Genomic DNA, 15,220 nt, shown 5'->3' with positions numbered 1-15,220 from the left:
TATAGATGTAAACAGACCCAGACCGATGGGTTCAGAACCCCTGCTATAGATGTAAACAGACCCAAACCGATGGGTTCAGAACCCCTGCTATAGATGTAAACAGACCCAAACCGATGGGTTCAGAACCCCTGCTATAGATGTAAACAGACCCAAACCGATGGGTTCAGAACCCCTGCTATAGATGTAAACAGACCCAAACTGAAGGGTTCAGAACCCCTGCTATAGATGTAAACAGACCCAGACCGATGGGTTCAGAACCCCTGCTATAGATGTAAACAGACCGAAACCGATGGGTTCAGAACCCCTGCTATAGATGTAAACAGACCCAAACCGATGGGTTCAGAACCCCTGCTATAGATGTAAACAGACCCAGACCAATGGGTTCAGAACCTCTGCTATAGATGTAAACAGACCCAAACCGATGAGTTCAGAACCCCTGCTCTAGATGTAAACAGACCCAGACCGATGGGTTCAGAACCGCTGCTATAGATGTAAACAGACCCAAACCGATGAGTTCAGAACCCTTGCTATAGATGTAAACAGACCCAAACCGATGGGTTCAGAACCCCTGCTATAGATGTAAACAGACCCAAACCGATGGGTTCAGAACCGCTGCTATAGATGTAAACAGACCCAAACCGATGATTTCAGAACCCCTGCTCTAGAGGTAAACAGACCCAAACCGATGGGTTCAGAACCCCTGCTATAGATGTAAACAGACCCAAACCGATGGGTTCAGAACCGCTGCTATAGATGTAAACAGACCCAAACCGATGGGTTCAGAACCTCTGCTCTAGATGTAAACAGACCCAACCGATGGGTTCAGAACCCCTGCTATAGATGTAAACAGACCCAGACCGATGGGTTCAGAACCCCTTCTATAGATGTAAACAGACCCAAACCGATGGGTTCAGAACCTCTGCTCTAGATGTAAACAGACCCAAACCGATGGGTTCAGAACCTCTGCTCTAGATGTAAACAGACCCAACCGATGGGTTCAGAACCCCTGCTATAGATGTAAACAGACCCAAACCGATGGGTTCAGAACCTCTGCTCTAGATGTAAACAGACCCAACCGATGGGTTCAGAACTCCTGCTATAGATGTAAACAGACCCAAACCGATGGGTTCAGAACCCCTGCTCTAGATGTAAACAGACCCAAACCGATGGGTTCAGAACCCCTGCTCTAGATGTAAACAGACCCAAACCGATGGGTTCAGAACCCCTGCTCTAGATGTAAACAGACCCAAACCGATGGGTTCAGAACCCCTGCTATAGATGTAAACAGACCCAACTGATGGGTTCAGAACCTCTGCTCTAGATGTAAACAGACCCAACCGATGGGTTCAGAACCTCTGCTATAGATGTAAACAGACCCAGACCGATGGGTTCAGAACCCCTGCTATAGATGTAAACAGACCCAACCGATGGGTTCAGAACCTCTGCTATAGATGTAAACAGACCCAGACCGATGGGTTCAGAACCCCTGCTATAGATGTAAACAGACCCAGACCGATGGGTTCAGAACCCCTGCTATAGATGTAAACAGACCCAAACCGATGGGTTCAGAACCCCTGCTATAGATGTAAACAGACCCAGACCGATGGGTTCAGAACCGCTGCTATAGATGTAAACAGACCCAAACCGATGAGTTCAGAACCTCTGTTATAGATGTACACAGACCCAGACCGATGGGTTCAGAACCCCTGCTCTAGATGTAAACAGACCCAGACCGGTGGGTCCAGAACCGCTGCTCTAGATGTATTTCTCATACAATGTGTCTGATGGGTTCCATTTCTTTATCCTGCAGGGAATGGAGATTGTGCAGACGATGAACAGCGACCCGGGTCTTGCTGTCGGTGTGTATTGTTTCACCCTGTCTGTCGATATAATGGGGGGTGCAATTACAGGATTGGAGAATTCCCTCTGCCAGCACACAACTGTGTTCTCTTAGCTATCTCTCACTGGAAATTCTGTCTCTATCTAAACAATCTAATTTCTTCTACTTCAGACATTAACTTTCCATAGACATCTTCCTTCGTGTTAGCGATACTATATTATTATTAGCATAGCGCCAACATATACCGCAGTGCTTTACAATAATAGTAGAAAAAAGATATGAAGAGGGCCCTGCTCAAACAAGCTTATAATCTATTACATCCGCCTTATGTGCTAGCAATTAATATCTCCAAACACGTGCGTGCAGGGCAGGGAGGGCCGACGGAAGGGGTGTCAGTTACACAATCTCTGACATGGGGGGCAGGGTCCATTCAAAGAGGTGTGTGTGCCTGGTGTGCTTTGATGGCCTGCCCGTCCCCACCCCCTATGATAGACAAAAATAGATAATAATTGAATTGTAATTCACAATGGTAGTCAGACGTCTGCACATAGGAGGGAGTAACTGAAAACAATCTCCAAAAAATAAGAAATACAATTTTACATTTTGTTGCAAAGTTTCAAATCAAACACAAAATGGTTGTGGAAAAACTAGTCGCCTAACGCGTTTCGAATCCCTACTGTACTTACTCATAGACTCGTGGTCTGCCCTGCCAGTTTTGTGTTTGTTTTGACATTTTGCAATAAACACTACTATTTTATGCCTTACATCTCTGAGATTTCCAAGTCTGACTACCATTGTGAATTGCATTTGGGAGACAGAGTATTTTTAGCTAATGATCTTGAAAACACTGCAGACAAGGCAGGATTAACTTCTGCTTTATATGTAAATAATTAACTTTTTCCAATTAAATTGTCTCTTCGGCTATCATTTCTTCAGGTTACACGGCTTTCAATGGAGTTGATTTTGAAGGCACCTTCCATGTGAATACCGTGACCGATGACGACTACGCTGGCTTTATATTTGGCTATCAGGACAGTTCAAGCTTCTATGTGGTCATGTGGAAACAGACGGAACAGACGTATTGGCAGGCCACCCCGTTCCGAGCTGTCGCAGAGCCTGGTATTCAGCTGAAGGTATTTATCTACAAGAGTCATCAGTCCAGACCAGTTATTGGGGAAGATATATATCTAGAATCACAAAGCAGCTATTTGTGTCAATCTTGCTATATTGAAAGCCCAAAACAAAGTGAAAATGCACCTAAAATCAGTAAATATTACCCTCCTAATTTATATGGATGTGTACATTTTCCTATAGATCGTCTTTAATATAAGACTGAAAAAAAAATTAATTAAAGAGAGAGCTTTTCATAGCTTAATATGTTATCACCCTATTGTGGGATTACGTCTAATGGCTGAACTCACTAAGAGCCAGCAATATTACTTCTATCTCATGGCGTTCATATAAATGTGCAGATTTCACAATCTGTATAATTCTGGTTCCCAAATACTCAGATGTAATCAATAAATTAAACATATATAGCAACAAATTTATAGTAGAATGTATCCATGGAAGTTTAAAATCAGCAACACAAGCACAACGTGTTTCGACCTCGGTCTTCTTCCACATTTAATAAAACACAAGACATTTCCCCTTTTTTATACCATTTTTTAAGAGTGTTTTGCATAATTAGTTCCTTGTGGTTTCCTCCAATAATCTGTGTCCGATGTTAGAAGCAATCCAAACCACTTAGTTTCTCCTCGGAGAGGCCTGTGTTAGCTCTCTCTGTGGGATGGAAGAGAGTGCGAGGAGCTCGTCATTCCTTCGACATTAAATGTGTTTGTAGCTAGAAAAAAATCACATATTTAAAGCGGCACTGTCATGCCGAACTTACCTTTCCTCAATCTCTTCCTCTTCTCACCCTCTCTCGGGATCTGTTATTCATTTCTTCCATTCTTCTTTAGTTTTCTTTAAAACCATAAGACAAAGTAGGGACTCTTTGTCTTATGGGATTCCTCCGCTTGACCAGCTCTGACCAGCGGAGGAGCAAAGTGTGCTTCATTTCCGCTGGTCAGAGCAATTTTCCCATGATCCCTAGCTTTCCTCCCTGTTCCCACAATGCTTCCTGTCAGTATTGCCGAAAGTCCTGTCACTTAGACAGAACGCCGGCAAAACTGCCGAATTGCATCCTAACAGAATGAGAAGAGTTTCTCCATTGGTGTTAGGAAGCAAATCGGTACTTTGTTCGGATCGGAATTTCATTCAAATGAATGAAACTCCGATCCTATTCATTGCTGTGGCTGCATCTTGCAGCCACTTAGTAGATAACTCCCTAATTCCCACGGTATCAGGGAGCTATCTACTAAAAGGCTGAAAGACCTAAATTGGTCTTTCAGCCAAATTTACTAACACTAAGTAAAAATGACTTGGTATTAGTAAATAATATGCCCCTACTCGCTATACCGCGAGTAGGGGCATGTCTAGTAAGCAGTGAGCAGCCTGTGGCTGCTCACTGTAGAAAAAAAAAAAAAAAATATTGCCCCCCACCCCTAAATGACGGGTGGGGGCCGTTAAGTAAAATAAGGGAGGGAGACCTATTGTCCCCCCCCCCCCCCCCCGGCCCCCACCCCTGAGCGGTGGGTGGGGGCCATAAAGATAATGAGGGGGGGGGACCTACTGTCCTCCCCCCCCGGCCCCCACCCCTGGGCGGCGGGTGGGGGCCATAATGTTAATAAAGGGGGGGGGGGACCTACTGTCCTCCCCCCCGGCCCCCACCCCGGGCCGGCGGGTGGGGGCCATAATGGTAATAAGAGGGGGGGGGGGACCTACTGTCCTCCCCCCCCGGCCCCCACCCCTGGGCGGCGGGTGGGGGCCATAATAGTAGTAGGGGGGGGACCTACTGTCCTCCCCCCCGGCCTCCACCCCTGGCCGGCGGGTGGGGGCCATAATAGTAGTAGGGGGGGGGACCTACTGTCCTCCCCCCCCAGGCCCCCACCCCTGGGCGGCGGGTGGGGGCCATAATAGTAGTAGGGGGGGGGGGACCTACTGTCCTCCCCCCCGGCCCCCACCCCTGGGCGGCGGGTGGGGGCCATAATAGTAATAAGGGGGGGGGGATCTACTGTCCTCCCCCCCCCCCGGCCCCCACCCCTGGGCGGCGGGTGGGGGCCATAACGAGTGGGGTCCCCCGTCCCCCCCTTATTACCCTTTTTTTTTTTTTTTTTTTTACAGTGAGCAGCCACAGGCTGCTCACTGTTTAGTGGACATGCCCCTACTCGCGATATAGCGAGTAGGGGCATTGGGGAGATTTGAATCTCCCTTGTGCTATTATGGGGGTCATATTGACCCCCATAGAGTGAGGGGAGGACCTGGGGGGCTAATGAAGTGGTGGGGAGCACAGCTCCCCACCGCTTCTGTCTTTACATATTACAAGGAGGGAGCTGCACGCCGGTAGCTCCCTCCTTGTAATAAACCGAACAAACAAACGAACACTGATACACAGTGTTAGTTTGTTCGTCTGATTTTTTTCTATTCATTCATTCGTCTGTCTGATGAATGAATGAATAGGTGAAATTCCCGTTCGCATGTCCAGATGTTTCACTGGGCATGTGCGGGAATCTCACAGTCTGTGTAGTGTGGGTAGATTACGTGTCCCACAGGGACTTCACCTACCCACACAAAGATGGCGGCGCCCTGAATAAAGATCGGGGCAGAAAATAAAGAATAAAAAATAGGTAATCTGGGGGGCTTAGGGGCATTTGGGGGTGACTAGGGGGTCGATTGGATGTAGTTGAGGCGGGAGGGGGGTTAAAAAAAAAACGGAATTCGGCATGACAGTGCCGCTTTAAAGTGTATCTTGGAGCAAAGTCAATGTGAATCAACGGTGGATCACCATTTCCGCCATGTCATTCTGGGCACGTATCACTTCTTCTCGATGGTGGTAGTGGAGAAGAAGTGATATTTTTCTTGGCAAATGTGGTGGATCTGGCCTCACTAACTGCACGACATGGGTCAAAGGACAATGAATTCAGAATATGTTAGAAATAAGCTGGATAATATGAAATGATGCAAAATGTTACTTGAGTAAATAATTTTAGATGACATGTTTTATTTAGTATTATTTACAATCTAATAAACCTTCTGTCACTCCTTTAATAAATGTAGTAGTTTCTGATGATAATTGTTGATCTTTATCAGATATCATTACACAAACACCCACAGCTCAGGTGATGGCTAACCTTTTATATCTATGTTAATGCTTTAACGTTTGGTATGGTCTGAACTCTCTCTGCAATTTGTCTTCCTTGTTCAGTCTGTGAAATCTAAGACAGGACCTGGGGAACACCTGAGGAACTCCTTGTGGCACACGGGAGACACCAATGATCAAGTGCGATTGCTCTGGAAAGACCCAAGAAATGTTGGCTGGAAAGATAAGGTTTCTTATCGTTGGTTCCTCCAGCACCGACCCCAGGTTGGGTACATCAGGTGTGTTCCTAATATCTTCCATTATCTTTACTGTGATAACACTAAATTGTGTCTACACTGTGATAACACTAACATTGTGTCTATACATTGATAATACTCACATTATGTACATACATTGATAATCACACAAACATTGTGTCTATATCCTGATAACACACACACATTGTGTCTACACTATAAGAACACTAACATTGTGTCTACACTGTGATAAAACACAGATTGTGTCTACATTGTGATAACACACAGATTCTCTATATCCTGATAACGACACACACATTGTTTACATTATGTCTATGACTATTTCCAGGACTAGATTTTATGAAGGAAGTGAACTAGTCGCTGACTCCGGAGTCACGGTCGACACCACCATGCGAGGAGGAAGACTTGGTGTATTCTGCTTCTCCCAGGAAAACATAATTTGGTCTAACCTGAAATATCGCTGTAACGGTAATTCTCCTACTAATAATTCTTCATTTTCTTTAATGTCAAACAGGAAATGGTGATAAACTCACCTGACGTTAATGGTCTGTGATTTCCACTGGTCAGTAACTCCCAAATCTCAGTCTAATAGGGACATCTAAGAGGAATGTCTGGGGTGTAGCTAAGGTAAAGATCATTACTTAGAACATTTAGGAGACACCATGAACTCTTAAAAGCGACGGAACTGGGAAAATCAATTCGAATGATAGACATGATTTATATATAAAACATTGCCCGCCGTTCACTCGCTGATTAATATTGGGGGTTACAGCTGAATATAAAGGGATTTTTCACTGAACTCGTAATTGTCAGGAATTCCATATCTGAATCCATAATTCTCTGACTCACCCATTTTTCCGGCTTGGCAATTTTTTAAACTCCTGGTTTAGTAATTAAGCCTTTAAGGGTGAGCAATAAATGTATTAAAGGGACAGTCGCCAGAATAACTACAGCTTATTTAATTTGTTCTGATGAGTAAAATCATTACCTTCAGGCTTTTTGCTGTAAACACTGTCTTTTCAGAGAAAATGCAGTGTTTACATTACAGCCTAGTGATACCTCCAGTGACCACTCCTCAGATGGCTGCTAGAGGTGCTTCCTGGGCCAGTGCTGCACAGTGTGACTGACATTCAGTTTCTCCATCCTCTGCATGCAGACACTGAACTTTCCTCATAGAGATACATTGATTCAATTCATCTCTATGAGGAGATGCTGATTGGCCAGGGCTGTGTTTGAATCATGCTGGCTCTGCCCCTGATCTGCCTCCTTGTCAGTCTCAGCCAATCCTATAGGGAAGCATTGTGATTGGATCAGGCTACCACTTCTGCTGAGTTCAGCAGGCAGGTCTAAAGGAAACAGGGACAATATGCAGCTGCAGACTTGAATACAAGTAAGTTTGACTATTTTTAGGGAGGCAGGGGGGCTAGATAGTGGTTTTAACCCTATAAGGTCAGGAATACATGTCTGTTTTCCTGACCCTATAGTGCTCCTTTAAATAAAAAGCAGGTGCAATGAATGAGAACCAGGTTTAATGATAACAAGTACAGCCATATATGAGACTGCAATAAACAGACACATTGTTACATAATACACAATGTGATCCCAAATCTCAGGACCTCACAGTGAATTTCAATGTTAGGCCTCAATAGTCGAAATATAGCGTCCACGGAGATTTGTTCCGATTCGATTACTGTGGCCTAAAAATTTAATTCCTGACAATTAATGAATAACCCTGTGTATTTTGCTGCTCATTTAGATAATATAGACAGAAATGATAAAGATTAGTGGCTAATCAGTCTATAGCAGGATTTATCTACTAAACACTAAATTGGGGTAAAAGGATTTCTGTCCTGGGTGTATCCTACCTTTCTGGTGACACATTGTGGCCAATTGGCAGACATTCTGCTGGTACTGCTAAGCATCATGGGAAATACAGTTCCATAGAACAACCGTGTAATTAACACGTCATGTTTACTTCTTTCAGATACAATCCCTGAGGATTTCCAGGCTTTTCAAACCCAGAACTTTGCTACTTAAAGGCCTAAAACAGCAAAAGACTTTTTTTTTTTTTAAATCTCGTTTTTTTTTGTTTATAAAAGTCACCTCTTCGCTCCTGATGTAACTATGATTATTTGGTTTTATACTTCCTGAACATGAATGTATGTGCATAAAAATGGATCCAATAAAATAACTGTTTGAACCCCAGGTGATTATTGTATTTATAAACGCATTGACGTCACACCTGGCTTTATAACAAAACAGAAAGAGGTCTAATCGCTAAACAGCGAACACCTGACAGACACGAAAAGATTGACATATTACCTTTTAACATTTGTGGTCTAATGGCAACTCACCTCAAATGTCAGTTAAGAGAAAAGACAATCCTCTGATTTAGAATTATTTAGGAAACACATTCTTAGCAATTGTAAAAATAAAGAAATGCCTTGTGTTTTCTGCAGACACAGAGGCACATTTTTTTTTTTTTTATAACTATAGTTGGTGAATTTCAGTAAATAAAGTACAAGCTCAATGAACACTCGTTACCTGCGCACAAATTCTCTAATTATTATGCTCCCACTTCTCATACTGGCCACGGATTGGTGATTTACTCATTTCCTGCTGTCTCACTCTCATCATACTCAGAACAAACGGTTTATGTATTAATGATTATAAAAATATCATTTAATTAGACGCTTTGTGTGTAATGAAGAAAGACAAGAATTTTAATTTCAAAACAAAAGTTTATTATACAGTGTTAAAAGGGTATCAAAATGACCATAAAAAATATTTGTGTTTTTTTTAACACAACACTTGATCATTCAAAGAGATAATTTAATCATAATTCAGATTTGATCACTCAAATAAGTTATTGACCATCATTATATCCAGTTCTAACATTTGTACGCCTGGAATAATAAAAGAAAGATATTGTATTCTGACTCTTTGTTCTTTAAGTATAAAACAAATGTCAGCCTGTGCATAGTCTATTTTGCATAGCAAAACAACGGAAACAATGATTTGCCGTACATAGCTACATAATCTGTAGAGTCTCTTTATTAGTTGATAAACTACAGTCCCCATGATCCTTTGCCTGTCAACATCTCATGAAAGAGATTGCGAGTCCATAGCTTTTCGGCTGTAGTCACTGAAATCTATAATATTCGTTCCCAAACAATGACCATTGTGGGAGGTATTTATCAGCGGTCACATAACTCTTACCCAATCTGTAAGTACGTCTAATCTACACTAAGCAACCAATATAGAAAAACAACCAGATATATGTAAATGCAAGGAGATAAAACCAGCAAAAACGACTAAACAGTTTAACATCGTGGGATCAAATATCGTTATTGTAGCATGTTTACATGAATGAGTTCCATTTTAACATTCTCTATTCTTTACTATAATAGCTCTGTCTGCCAGGACGGCCTACTAACAGCAACTGGGTTTTATCACAATCACAGCACAGGGAAGGGATAAACTAGGAAATATTTTGTTACCATACAAATAATATGATAAAGTCTTTCATTTTCTTAATAATACGCTTTTCTTCACATTCCCTAACTTTTTCTGTTCCTCCCACCCAACCTGCCGTTAATTTAATTTGCTGCGCATGGTGACTGCGGTAAAATGCTGGCAACTCAACTACAGCTCCCAGAATTCCTTGCAGTGCCCATAAAGGTATAAACTCAGCAGAGCTATACAAAAATTAACAGAGCGTCATGATTGGCTCATTGCAGAAACTGCACATTACGGAATTTTAATTGTGAACACATTTTTCATTTTTACTTATTGGTTTTACATGTAATTTGCTTAATGCAATAAAAGAAAATAACGGGTAGACTCCAGCCTACAGCCTACATGTTTGTAAATCTATAACGAGACTTCACAGAGGCTCATGTCTCTTTAAATATACCCACTACGAGGACAGAGCAGGATTATAGCACAGGAAGTAGGCAACCTATGTAAACCGAGACACAAAAATGAAACTGTGACATCATCCAGTGATGTCATCTCACAAAGACATATTCCAAAATGAGAGATATGGGACTAATTCTTGTGTCAGCGAATATAGACGCACACCTTCTCGTGGCCCCATAATTTGATAAACCATTATTTTGCCTAGCGTGTGGAATATGGCAGGCTCACATTAGGCTTGCATGCACAGTAGCGCAGGAGATCCATACCTTTACGATCTCGCCATTACAGCTAAGGATAGCCTTCTATGAGAGTGCCTGAACAGCAGCTGTGTTAATGTAAGACAGAGAGGAAAAATATTTGAAGAATTCGACTCAGCCAAAAGGTAAGAGAAGCTGGGCAGCAGTTGTTTTTAGCGGGTCGTTTAGTTTCAGCCATATTTATTCACGTGATTTTACAGATATCCATCTTAAAATGTAGCATAAAGAGGCAAAGGAAAATTATTTTTTTTATATATATCTGCATAGGTCAAAATTCACTATTTGAAAACATCATTTATCACGTAACGTTTTTTTCACGCGAACCATTAAACCGCTCTGCCTCATCAACATTGTTTTCTGCAGACATCTAAGGCTGGAGTAGCTTTGAATATAAGATAAAGAATCAGTCGACGATGAAGGACTATTTTCACGTTCAGATGTCAGATCCCAAATAAAGCACAATGTTAACAGATAAAACAAGACAAATAAAGCTCAGTGTTAACAGGCAAGGTTTCGCTCCGACACTGGTAATATGGATTAGTAACTTCACCCGATATCTTTCACAACATTCTGACAATCTTTAACATCTTCTACTTTTCTTATACCTTTTTAAAATAAACACTTAGTTTCATTTATATTACTGTACCATATATAAGCTTACAATAAATTCTGCTTTATCTGAATAAACTTATTACATCGTAAATCATATAACAGAAATATAATATAAAACGTACATACAGAAGGAGTTAAATATCTCTGCTATTGTTCCGCGGGGTACTGTGCCACAAACCTTTCTTTCCCGCAAGCAATCGCTTCGATTTTCAGCAGTAATAGATCTGTTTTGTTTTTTTTGCTAGATGTTTTTAGAACTCAAACCTCTGAGATGTGTCCACTGACAATTATTTATAAAAAGTTTTGAAATACATGAGCATCCTTAATATAAAACAAGCCTAAAAAAAAAAAAAAAAAATGTACATTAAACTTCCCTTTGAGTTTGTTTTTTGCCAGCCATCCATGTAACATATTTGGAATTTAGGTAACATGTTGCTCTGTGAATTGATCAGCCTGACTCACCAGAATCTCCTAGACTGGGGTACATGGTCAGCTCTTCTTTACACTGAGCTGTGTGTCCTATTTATGAGAATGAAAATACAAGTCAACCCGTATTACTTTAGTGCTAATGGCATAGCGTCACACCCACAACGCCCCAAGGAGAAGAGTCTTTGGCTTGTGTTTTTACCATCCCAAATAAAGTAGACCTGCACTAAATACATGGGTAATAGGTTCAGCATCAAGTTATAAATAGATTTTACCAAGTTACTTAGTTAATGTAGTGTGGATGGACCGCAATAACCGTCTGATCTAAACAGAGCACATTGTGATTGAGCAGTCACTTGTATTGCAACAATCGTGTATAGAAAGGCAGTTTGTGAAGGAAAAATGAATAGCGCATTATGTTTTGTGGGTTATATTATACCTGTACACAGTGTCAAAGCGAGAATTGCAACTTCAGCTCCCTTCTTGGGATTCCCACAATGCACTGCAGTAAGAGCCAAACTTTATATTATACAGCAGCCCTTGTATGAATCCAAAATGTAAAAAAAAAAAAATGAAGTTGGCTTTGTAGCACCAGAAAATCCAGGAATGGGTTGAAAGGGGTTCAACATTTCTCTAACATTCAAAGTAAAAATTTCTAAAAATAAAAAGCCTAGCATGGAGTTCAGACAGTAGGTTTATGTTGCCAATAGTATACATTTATGGTCTTAGAAGCACACCCCGATGATCTGACAGTAGTGTGCCCAGTGCAATATGGCTTCTTAAAAATGTCCCACAATCCCACTTCCAGCGCAAGAAACAAAAATGCTACCAAACCACATGATTACTGCGTACAGTCTGCCTAATTCACATGTAACAGATAATGAGACGGATTGTTCTGTGGAATGTCTACACCACGTATCCCTTGCGAGTGCCGCGGCACACGGGAAACAGCAGAGTCCAGAGATATACAAGGATGCACGCCCAGCAGGAAGCCATCTTAATCCAGAACGGACTCCAGCTGCCTATGAACAGCTTCTCAATTTCCGCATAGTTATAGCTGTGAGAAATGAAATGGAAATACATTCAGATCAACAAAAACAAAGAAAGACAAAGTGCAGACATTGAAACAGTAACCGTTAAACGCGCAATTTAACTTCCTTGATAAAAGCAACAATTGAAAATGAAAACACTTGAGTGGTGTTTTACGTTCACTGTCACCTCACCGACTCAGCATACGCTGGCAGTGGCCGACAAGGTGGCGGTCTGTCTGTCATGATTACGCCAGATTTCAAGTAAAACATTCCTGTGGATATATATAACCATGCCTCCCTCATTAGCAGTATTACTCCAGCCCGGCCTCTTCATTCAGCTAATGACCTTTACAGTTCTGTTCTTAGATTTTCGCTCGCAGTCCTTCTCCTGTATTATGGAATGTCCTCCTGTAGGATATCTGACTCTCTGAGTCTCTGCAGTCCTTCAAAAAAACCTTAAAAACAAACTTCTGCAGAGAATCTTATCAGCTCCTCCCCTAACAATCTTCCTCTGCTGTCTCCCACCTACTGAGCTCCCTTCTCCCTAACACCCATTTCAGGTATATGCAGATCTTATGATTCCCTAACTCCCCCCTCTATGCATTTGGAAATTATCCTTATTTTGGGGGGAGGGGATGGGAGGCCCGCTTCAACTGTTCCCGTATGTCAAACATGTTCTGTTGGAATAGTTTGTCTTGTTTTACCTATTGCAAAAGCACTGTGGAATATTTTTAAGCTATGATAGTAATTGTAATTGTCCTGCAATTCCTTGTGGGCCCACCAGGAGGTGCAATATATCGCTGCCATGCAGGAAAAGAAAAATAATTAGGAAAAACTTTTAGATTTATGCACTTGCTGACCAACTGGCTAACAGTCAAAATCTCATTTCACATAAAGGAATTCCAAAGCATGTTCAAATTTATGGAGACGGATCGCCTACATGGTGCTCCTTTTAACAGAGATTAATTGTACAACATTTATTTCATTAACAGAGGAAATGTAAAAAAAAAGGGAAAACAAATTAAAATGACATTTATTATTAGGGTATTTGCCACGTTAATCTTTCTATATGTGAAATGCAGATTAAGGAACAGCACACAAAGACATTTTATATCGGATAAGTCTGCTTAAAATTACCAATGTCAGCAAACAAATATGGGGATTCAGTTCCACCATGCGGCCATATCGTGTTAAGCCCACCACTATGTTACAGTACCCCAATATCCTACACTAATTTTAACATAGGACATTCCTCTGCTGGAGAAGGGAGAGCAAATGATTAATAAACAAACTCTTCATAAACCACATGAATTCTATGTAACATGGCAGCACCTTTCATGTGTGGCACACCACCATCGAGTAGAACTGCACAGAGTCCAGGGAAACATAACAGATCTACGCTACTCGTTAATACTCTGTGCGCACAATTTCTATAGTTTGACTGCTAGACTAAGGATAGGTCCTATGAAGATGCATTTCCTCACAATACAGGGGTCGGCAGAATCCTGCTGTGCATAGTGGGAGTTGCAGTTCACAATGCCTGGATGCACTGGGACAATCAGCTGTCCCAATTCAAAAGCCACGGAACAAGTCGGATGGCCGGCTGCTAGTACTCTGTTTAATGTCAAGGATAAAATGTGAGAACAGGATTGCCACAGACGTGAGGACCACGGTAAGTAATGAAAATGGATCAGAAAGTACTTACTGGAACCAGTTCGTGACTGTCATCATCATGTAGAAGGTTCCCAGGAAAAACACGAAGTGGAAGTACCAGTACCTGTACACAGTGGTGGTCTCTTCATCGTAGGCCACGTGCTGACCTCCCTTCTTCACTACGCGATCATCCACTCCGTCTGGGAGGAAAGGAAAAGGTTTCATTACAGAGCACCAACGCGTTCCGCAGCGCGCCATGTAAACACGATGTAAAAACAGAATACAAATTGTAAAAAACAACAGTGAAAAGAACAGACAGGAGCTGGTGATCTAACACGTGGACAGCACAGGGCGGGCAGCAGTGACCAAACATGACACTGTATAACTATCACCATTTATATAGCTCCAACAAATTCTGCAGCGCTGTACAGTTATACAGTGTAAATATAGAACAGGCAACCAACAGACACCTGAAACCTGGATCATCAATACATTTCTGTGCAACATTGACCAAGTAATCTGTGCATGTGGAAAGCAGATGGCTTCTCCTTGTTTTTACAAATTGAGGCCTGCAGGTATGGGATTGTTATACAGTGGATATGACTACGTACATACTGTTTATCCCATTACAACAGCTGGAAAACCAACGTTAGGGCGTCTGGCTTAAAGTCGAGAGACGTTAAATTGCAGAAAACAGACAGAATGAAACCCTTTACCTTCTTCGCTGGATGCGCAGCAGAAACAGCAGCGGGCTACCTGTCAGGGAACATCGGAATAATGGCAGCTTAATATCCGTGGAGAAATGCAACAAGAACAACGCACTTTATTTATCAGCACAGAAACACAATGTAAAATAGCGAGTGGTAAGAGTTATTTACTAAAAAGAGTATTGTCGGGAATTCAAATTTAAGGCCAGAGTTGCCAAACTGAAAGCACAACTCAATCTGAGATTTTATCCAGTTCGGCCAAGTTGAACTTAAATTGGAATTACTCTTTGAATTCCTGATAGTCCTCGATAGTCT

At 41.8% G+C, this 15,220-nt stretch overlaps 2 protein-coding genes across 2 annotated transcripts in view; one reads left to right on the top strand and one right to left on the bottom strand.

Moving 5' to 3' along the window:
• Positions 1–8,503, top strand: part of THBS4 (thrombospondin 4) — a 64,081-nt gene extending 55,578 nt beyond the window's left edge. Inside the window, exons 18-22 of the mRNA XM_063453576.1 lie at positions 1,811–1,859; positions 2,777–2,973; positions 6,147–6,319; positions 6,627–6,766; positions 8,283–8,503. Of these exons, the coding sequence (XP_063309646.1) occupies positions 1,811–1,859; positions 2,777–2,973; positions 6,147–6,319; positions 6,627–6,766; positions 8,283–8,335 (612 nt within the window). The 3' untranslated portion in view covers positions 8,336–8,503. The remainder of the gene's footprint in view (positions 1–1,810; positions 1,860–2,776; positions 2,974–6,146; positions 6,320–6,626; positions 6,767–8,282) is intronic.
• A 3,143-nt stretch (positions 8,504–11,646) lies between these two features.
• SERINC5 (serine incorporator 5) overlaps positions 11,647–15,220 on the bottom strand; it is a 69,136-nt gene continuing 65,562 nt past the window's right edge. The window contains exons 10-12 of the mRNA XM_063453577.1: positions 14,915–14,954; positions 14,251–14,398; positions 11,647–12,571 (exon numbers count right to left, since the gene is read on the bottom strand). Of these exons, the coding sequence (XP_063309647.1) occupies positions 12,421–12,571; positions 14,251–14,398; positions 14,915–14,954 (339 nt within the window). The 3' untranslated portion in view covers positions 11,647–12,420. The remainder of the gene's footprint in view (positions 12,572–14,250; positions 14,399–14,914; positions 14,955–15,220) is intronic.

The sequence above is a fragment of the Pelobates fuscus genome, chromosome 5 (genome assembly GCF_036172605.1).
Source record: "Pelobates fuscus isolate aPelFus1 chromosome 5, aPelFus1.pri, whole genome shotgun sequence".
In the NCBI taxonomy this organism is placed as follows: domain Eukaryota; kingdom Metazoa; phylum Chordata; class Amphibia; order Anura; family Pelobatidae; genus Pelobates; species Pelobates fuscus.
The sequence above is the reverse complement of the archived record's forward strand: the minus strand, read 5'-3'. Positions and strand labels throughout refer to the sequence as shown.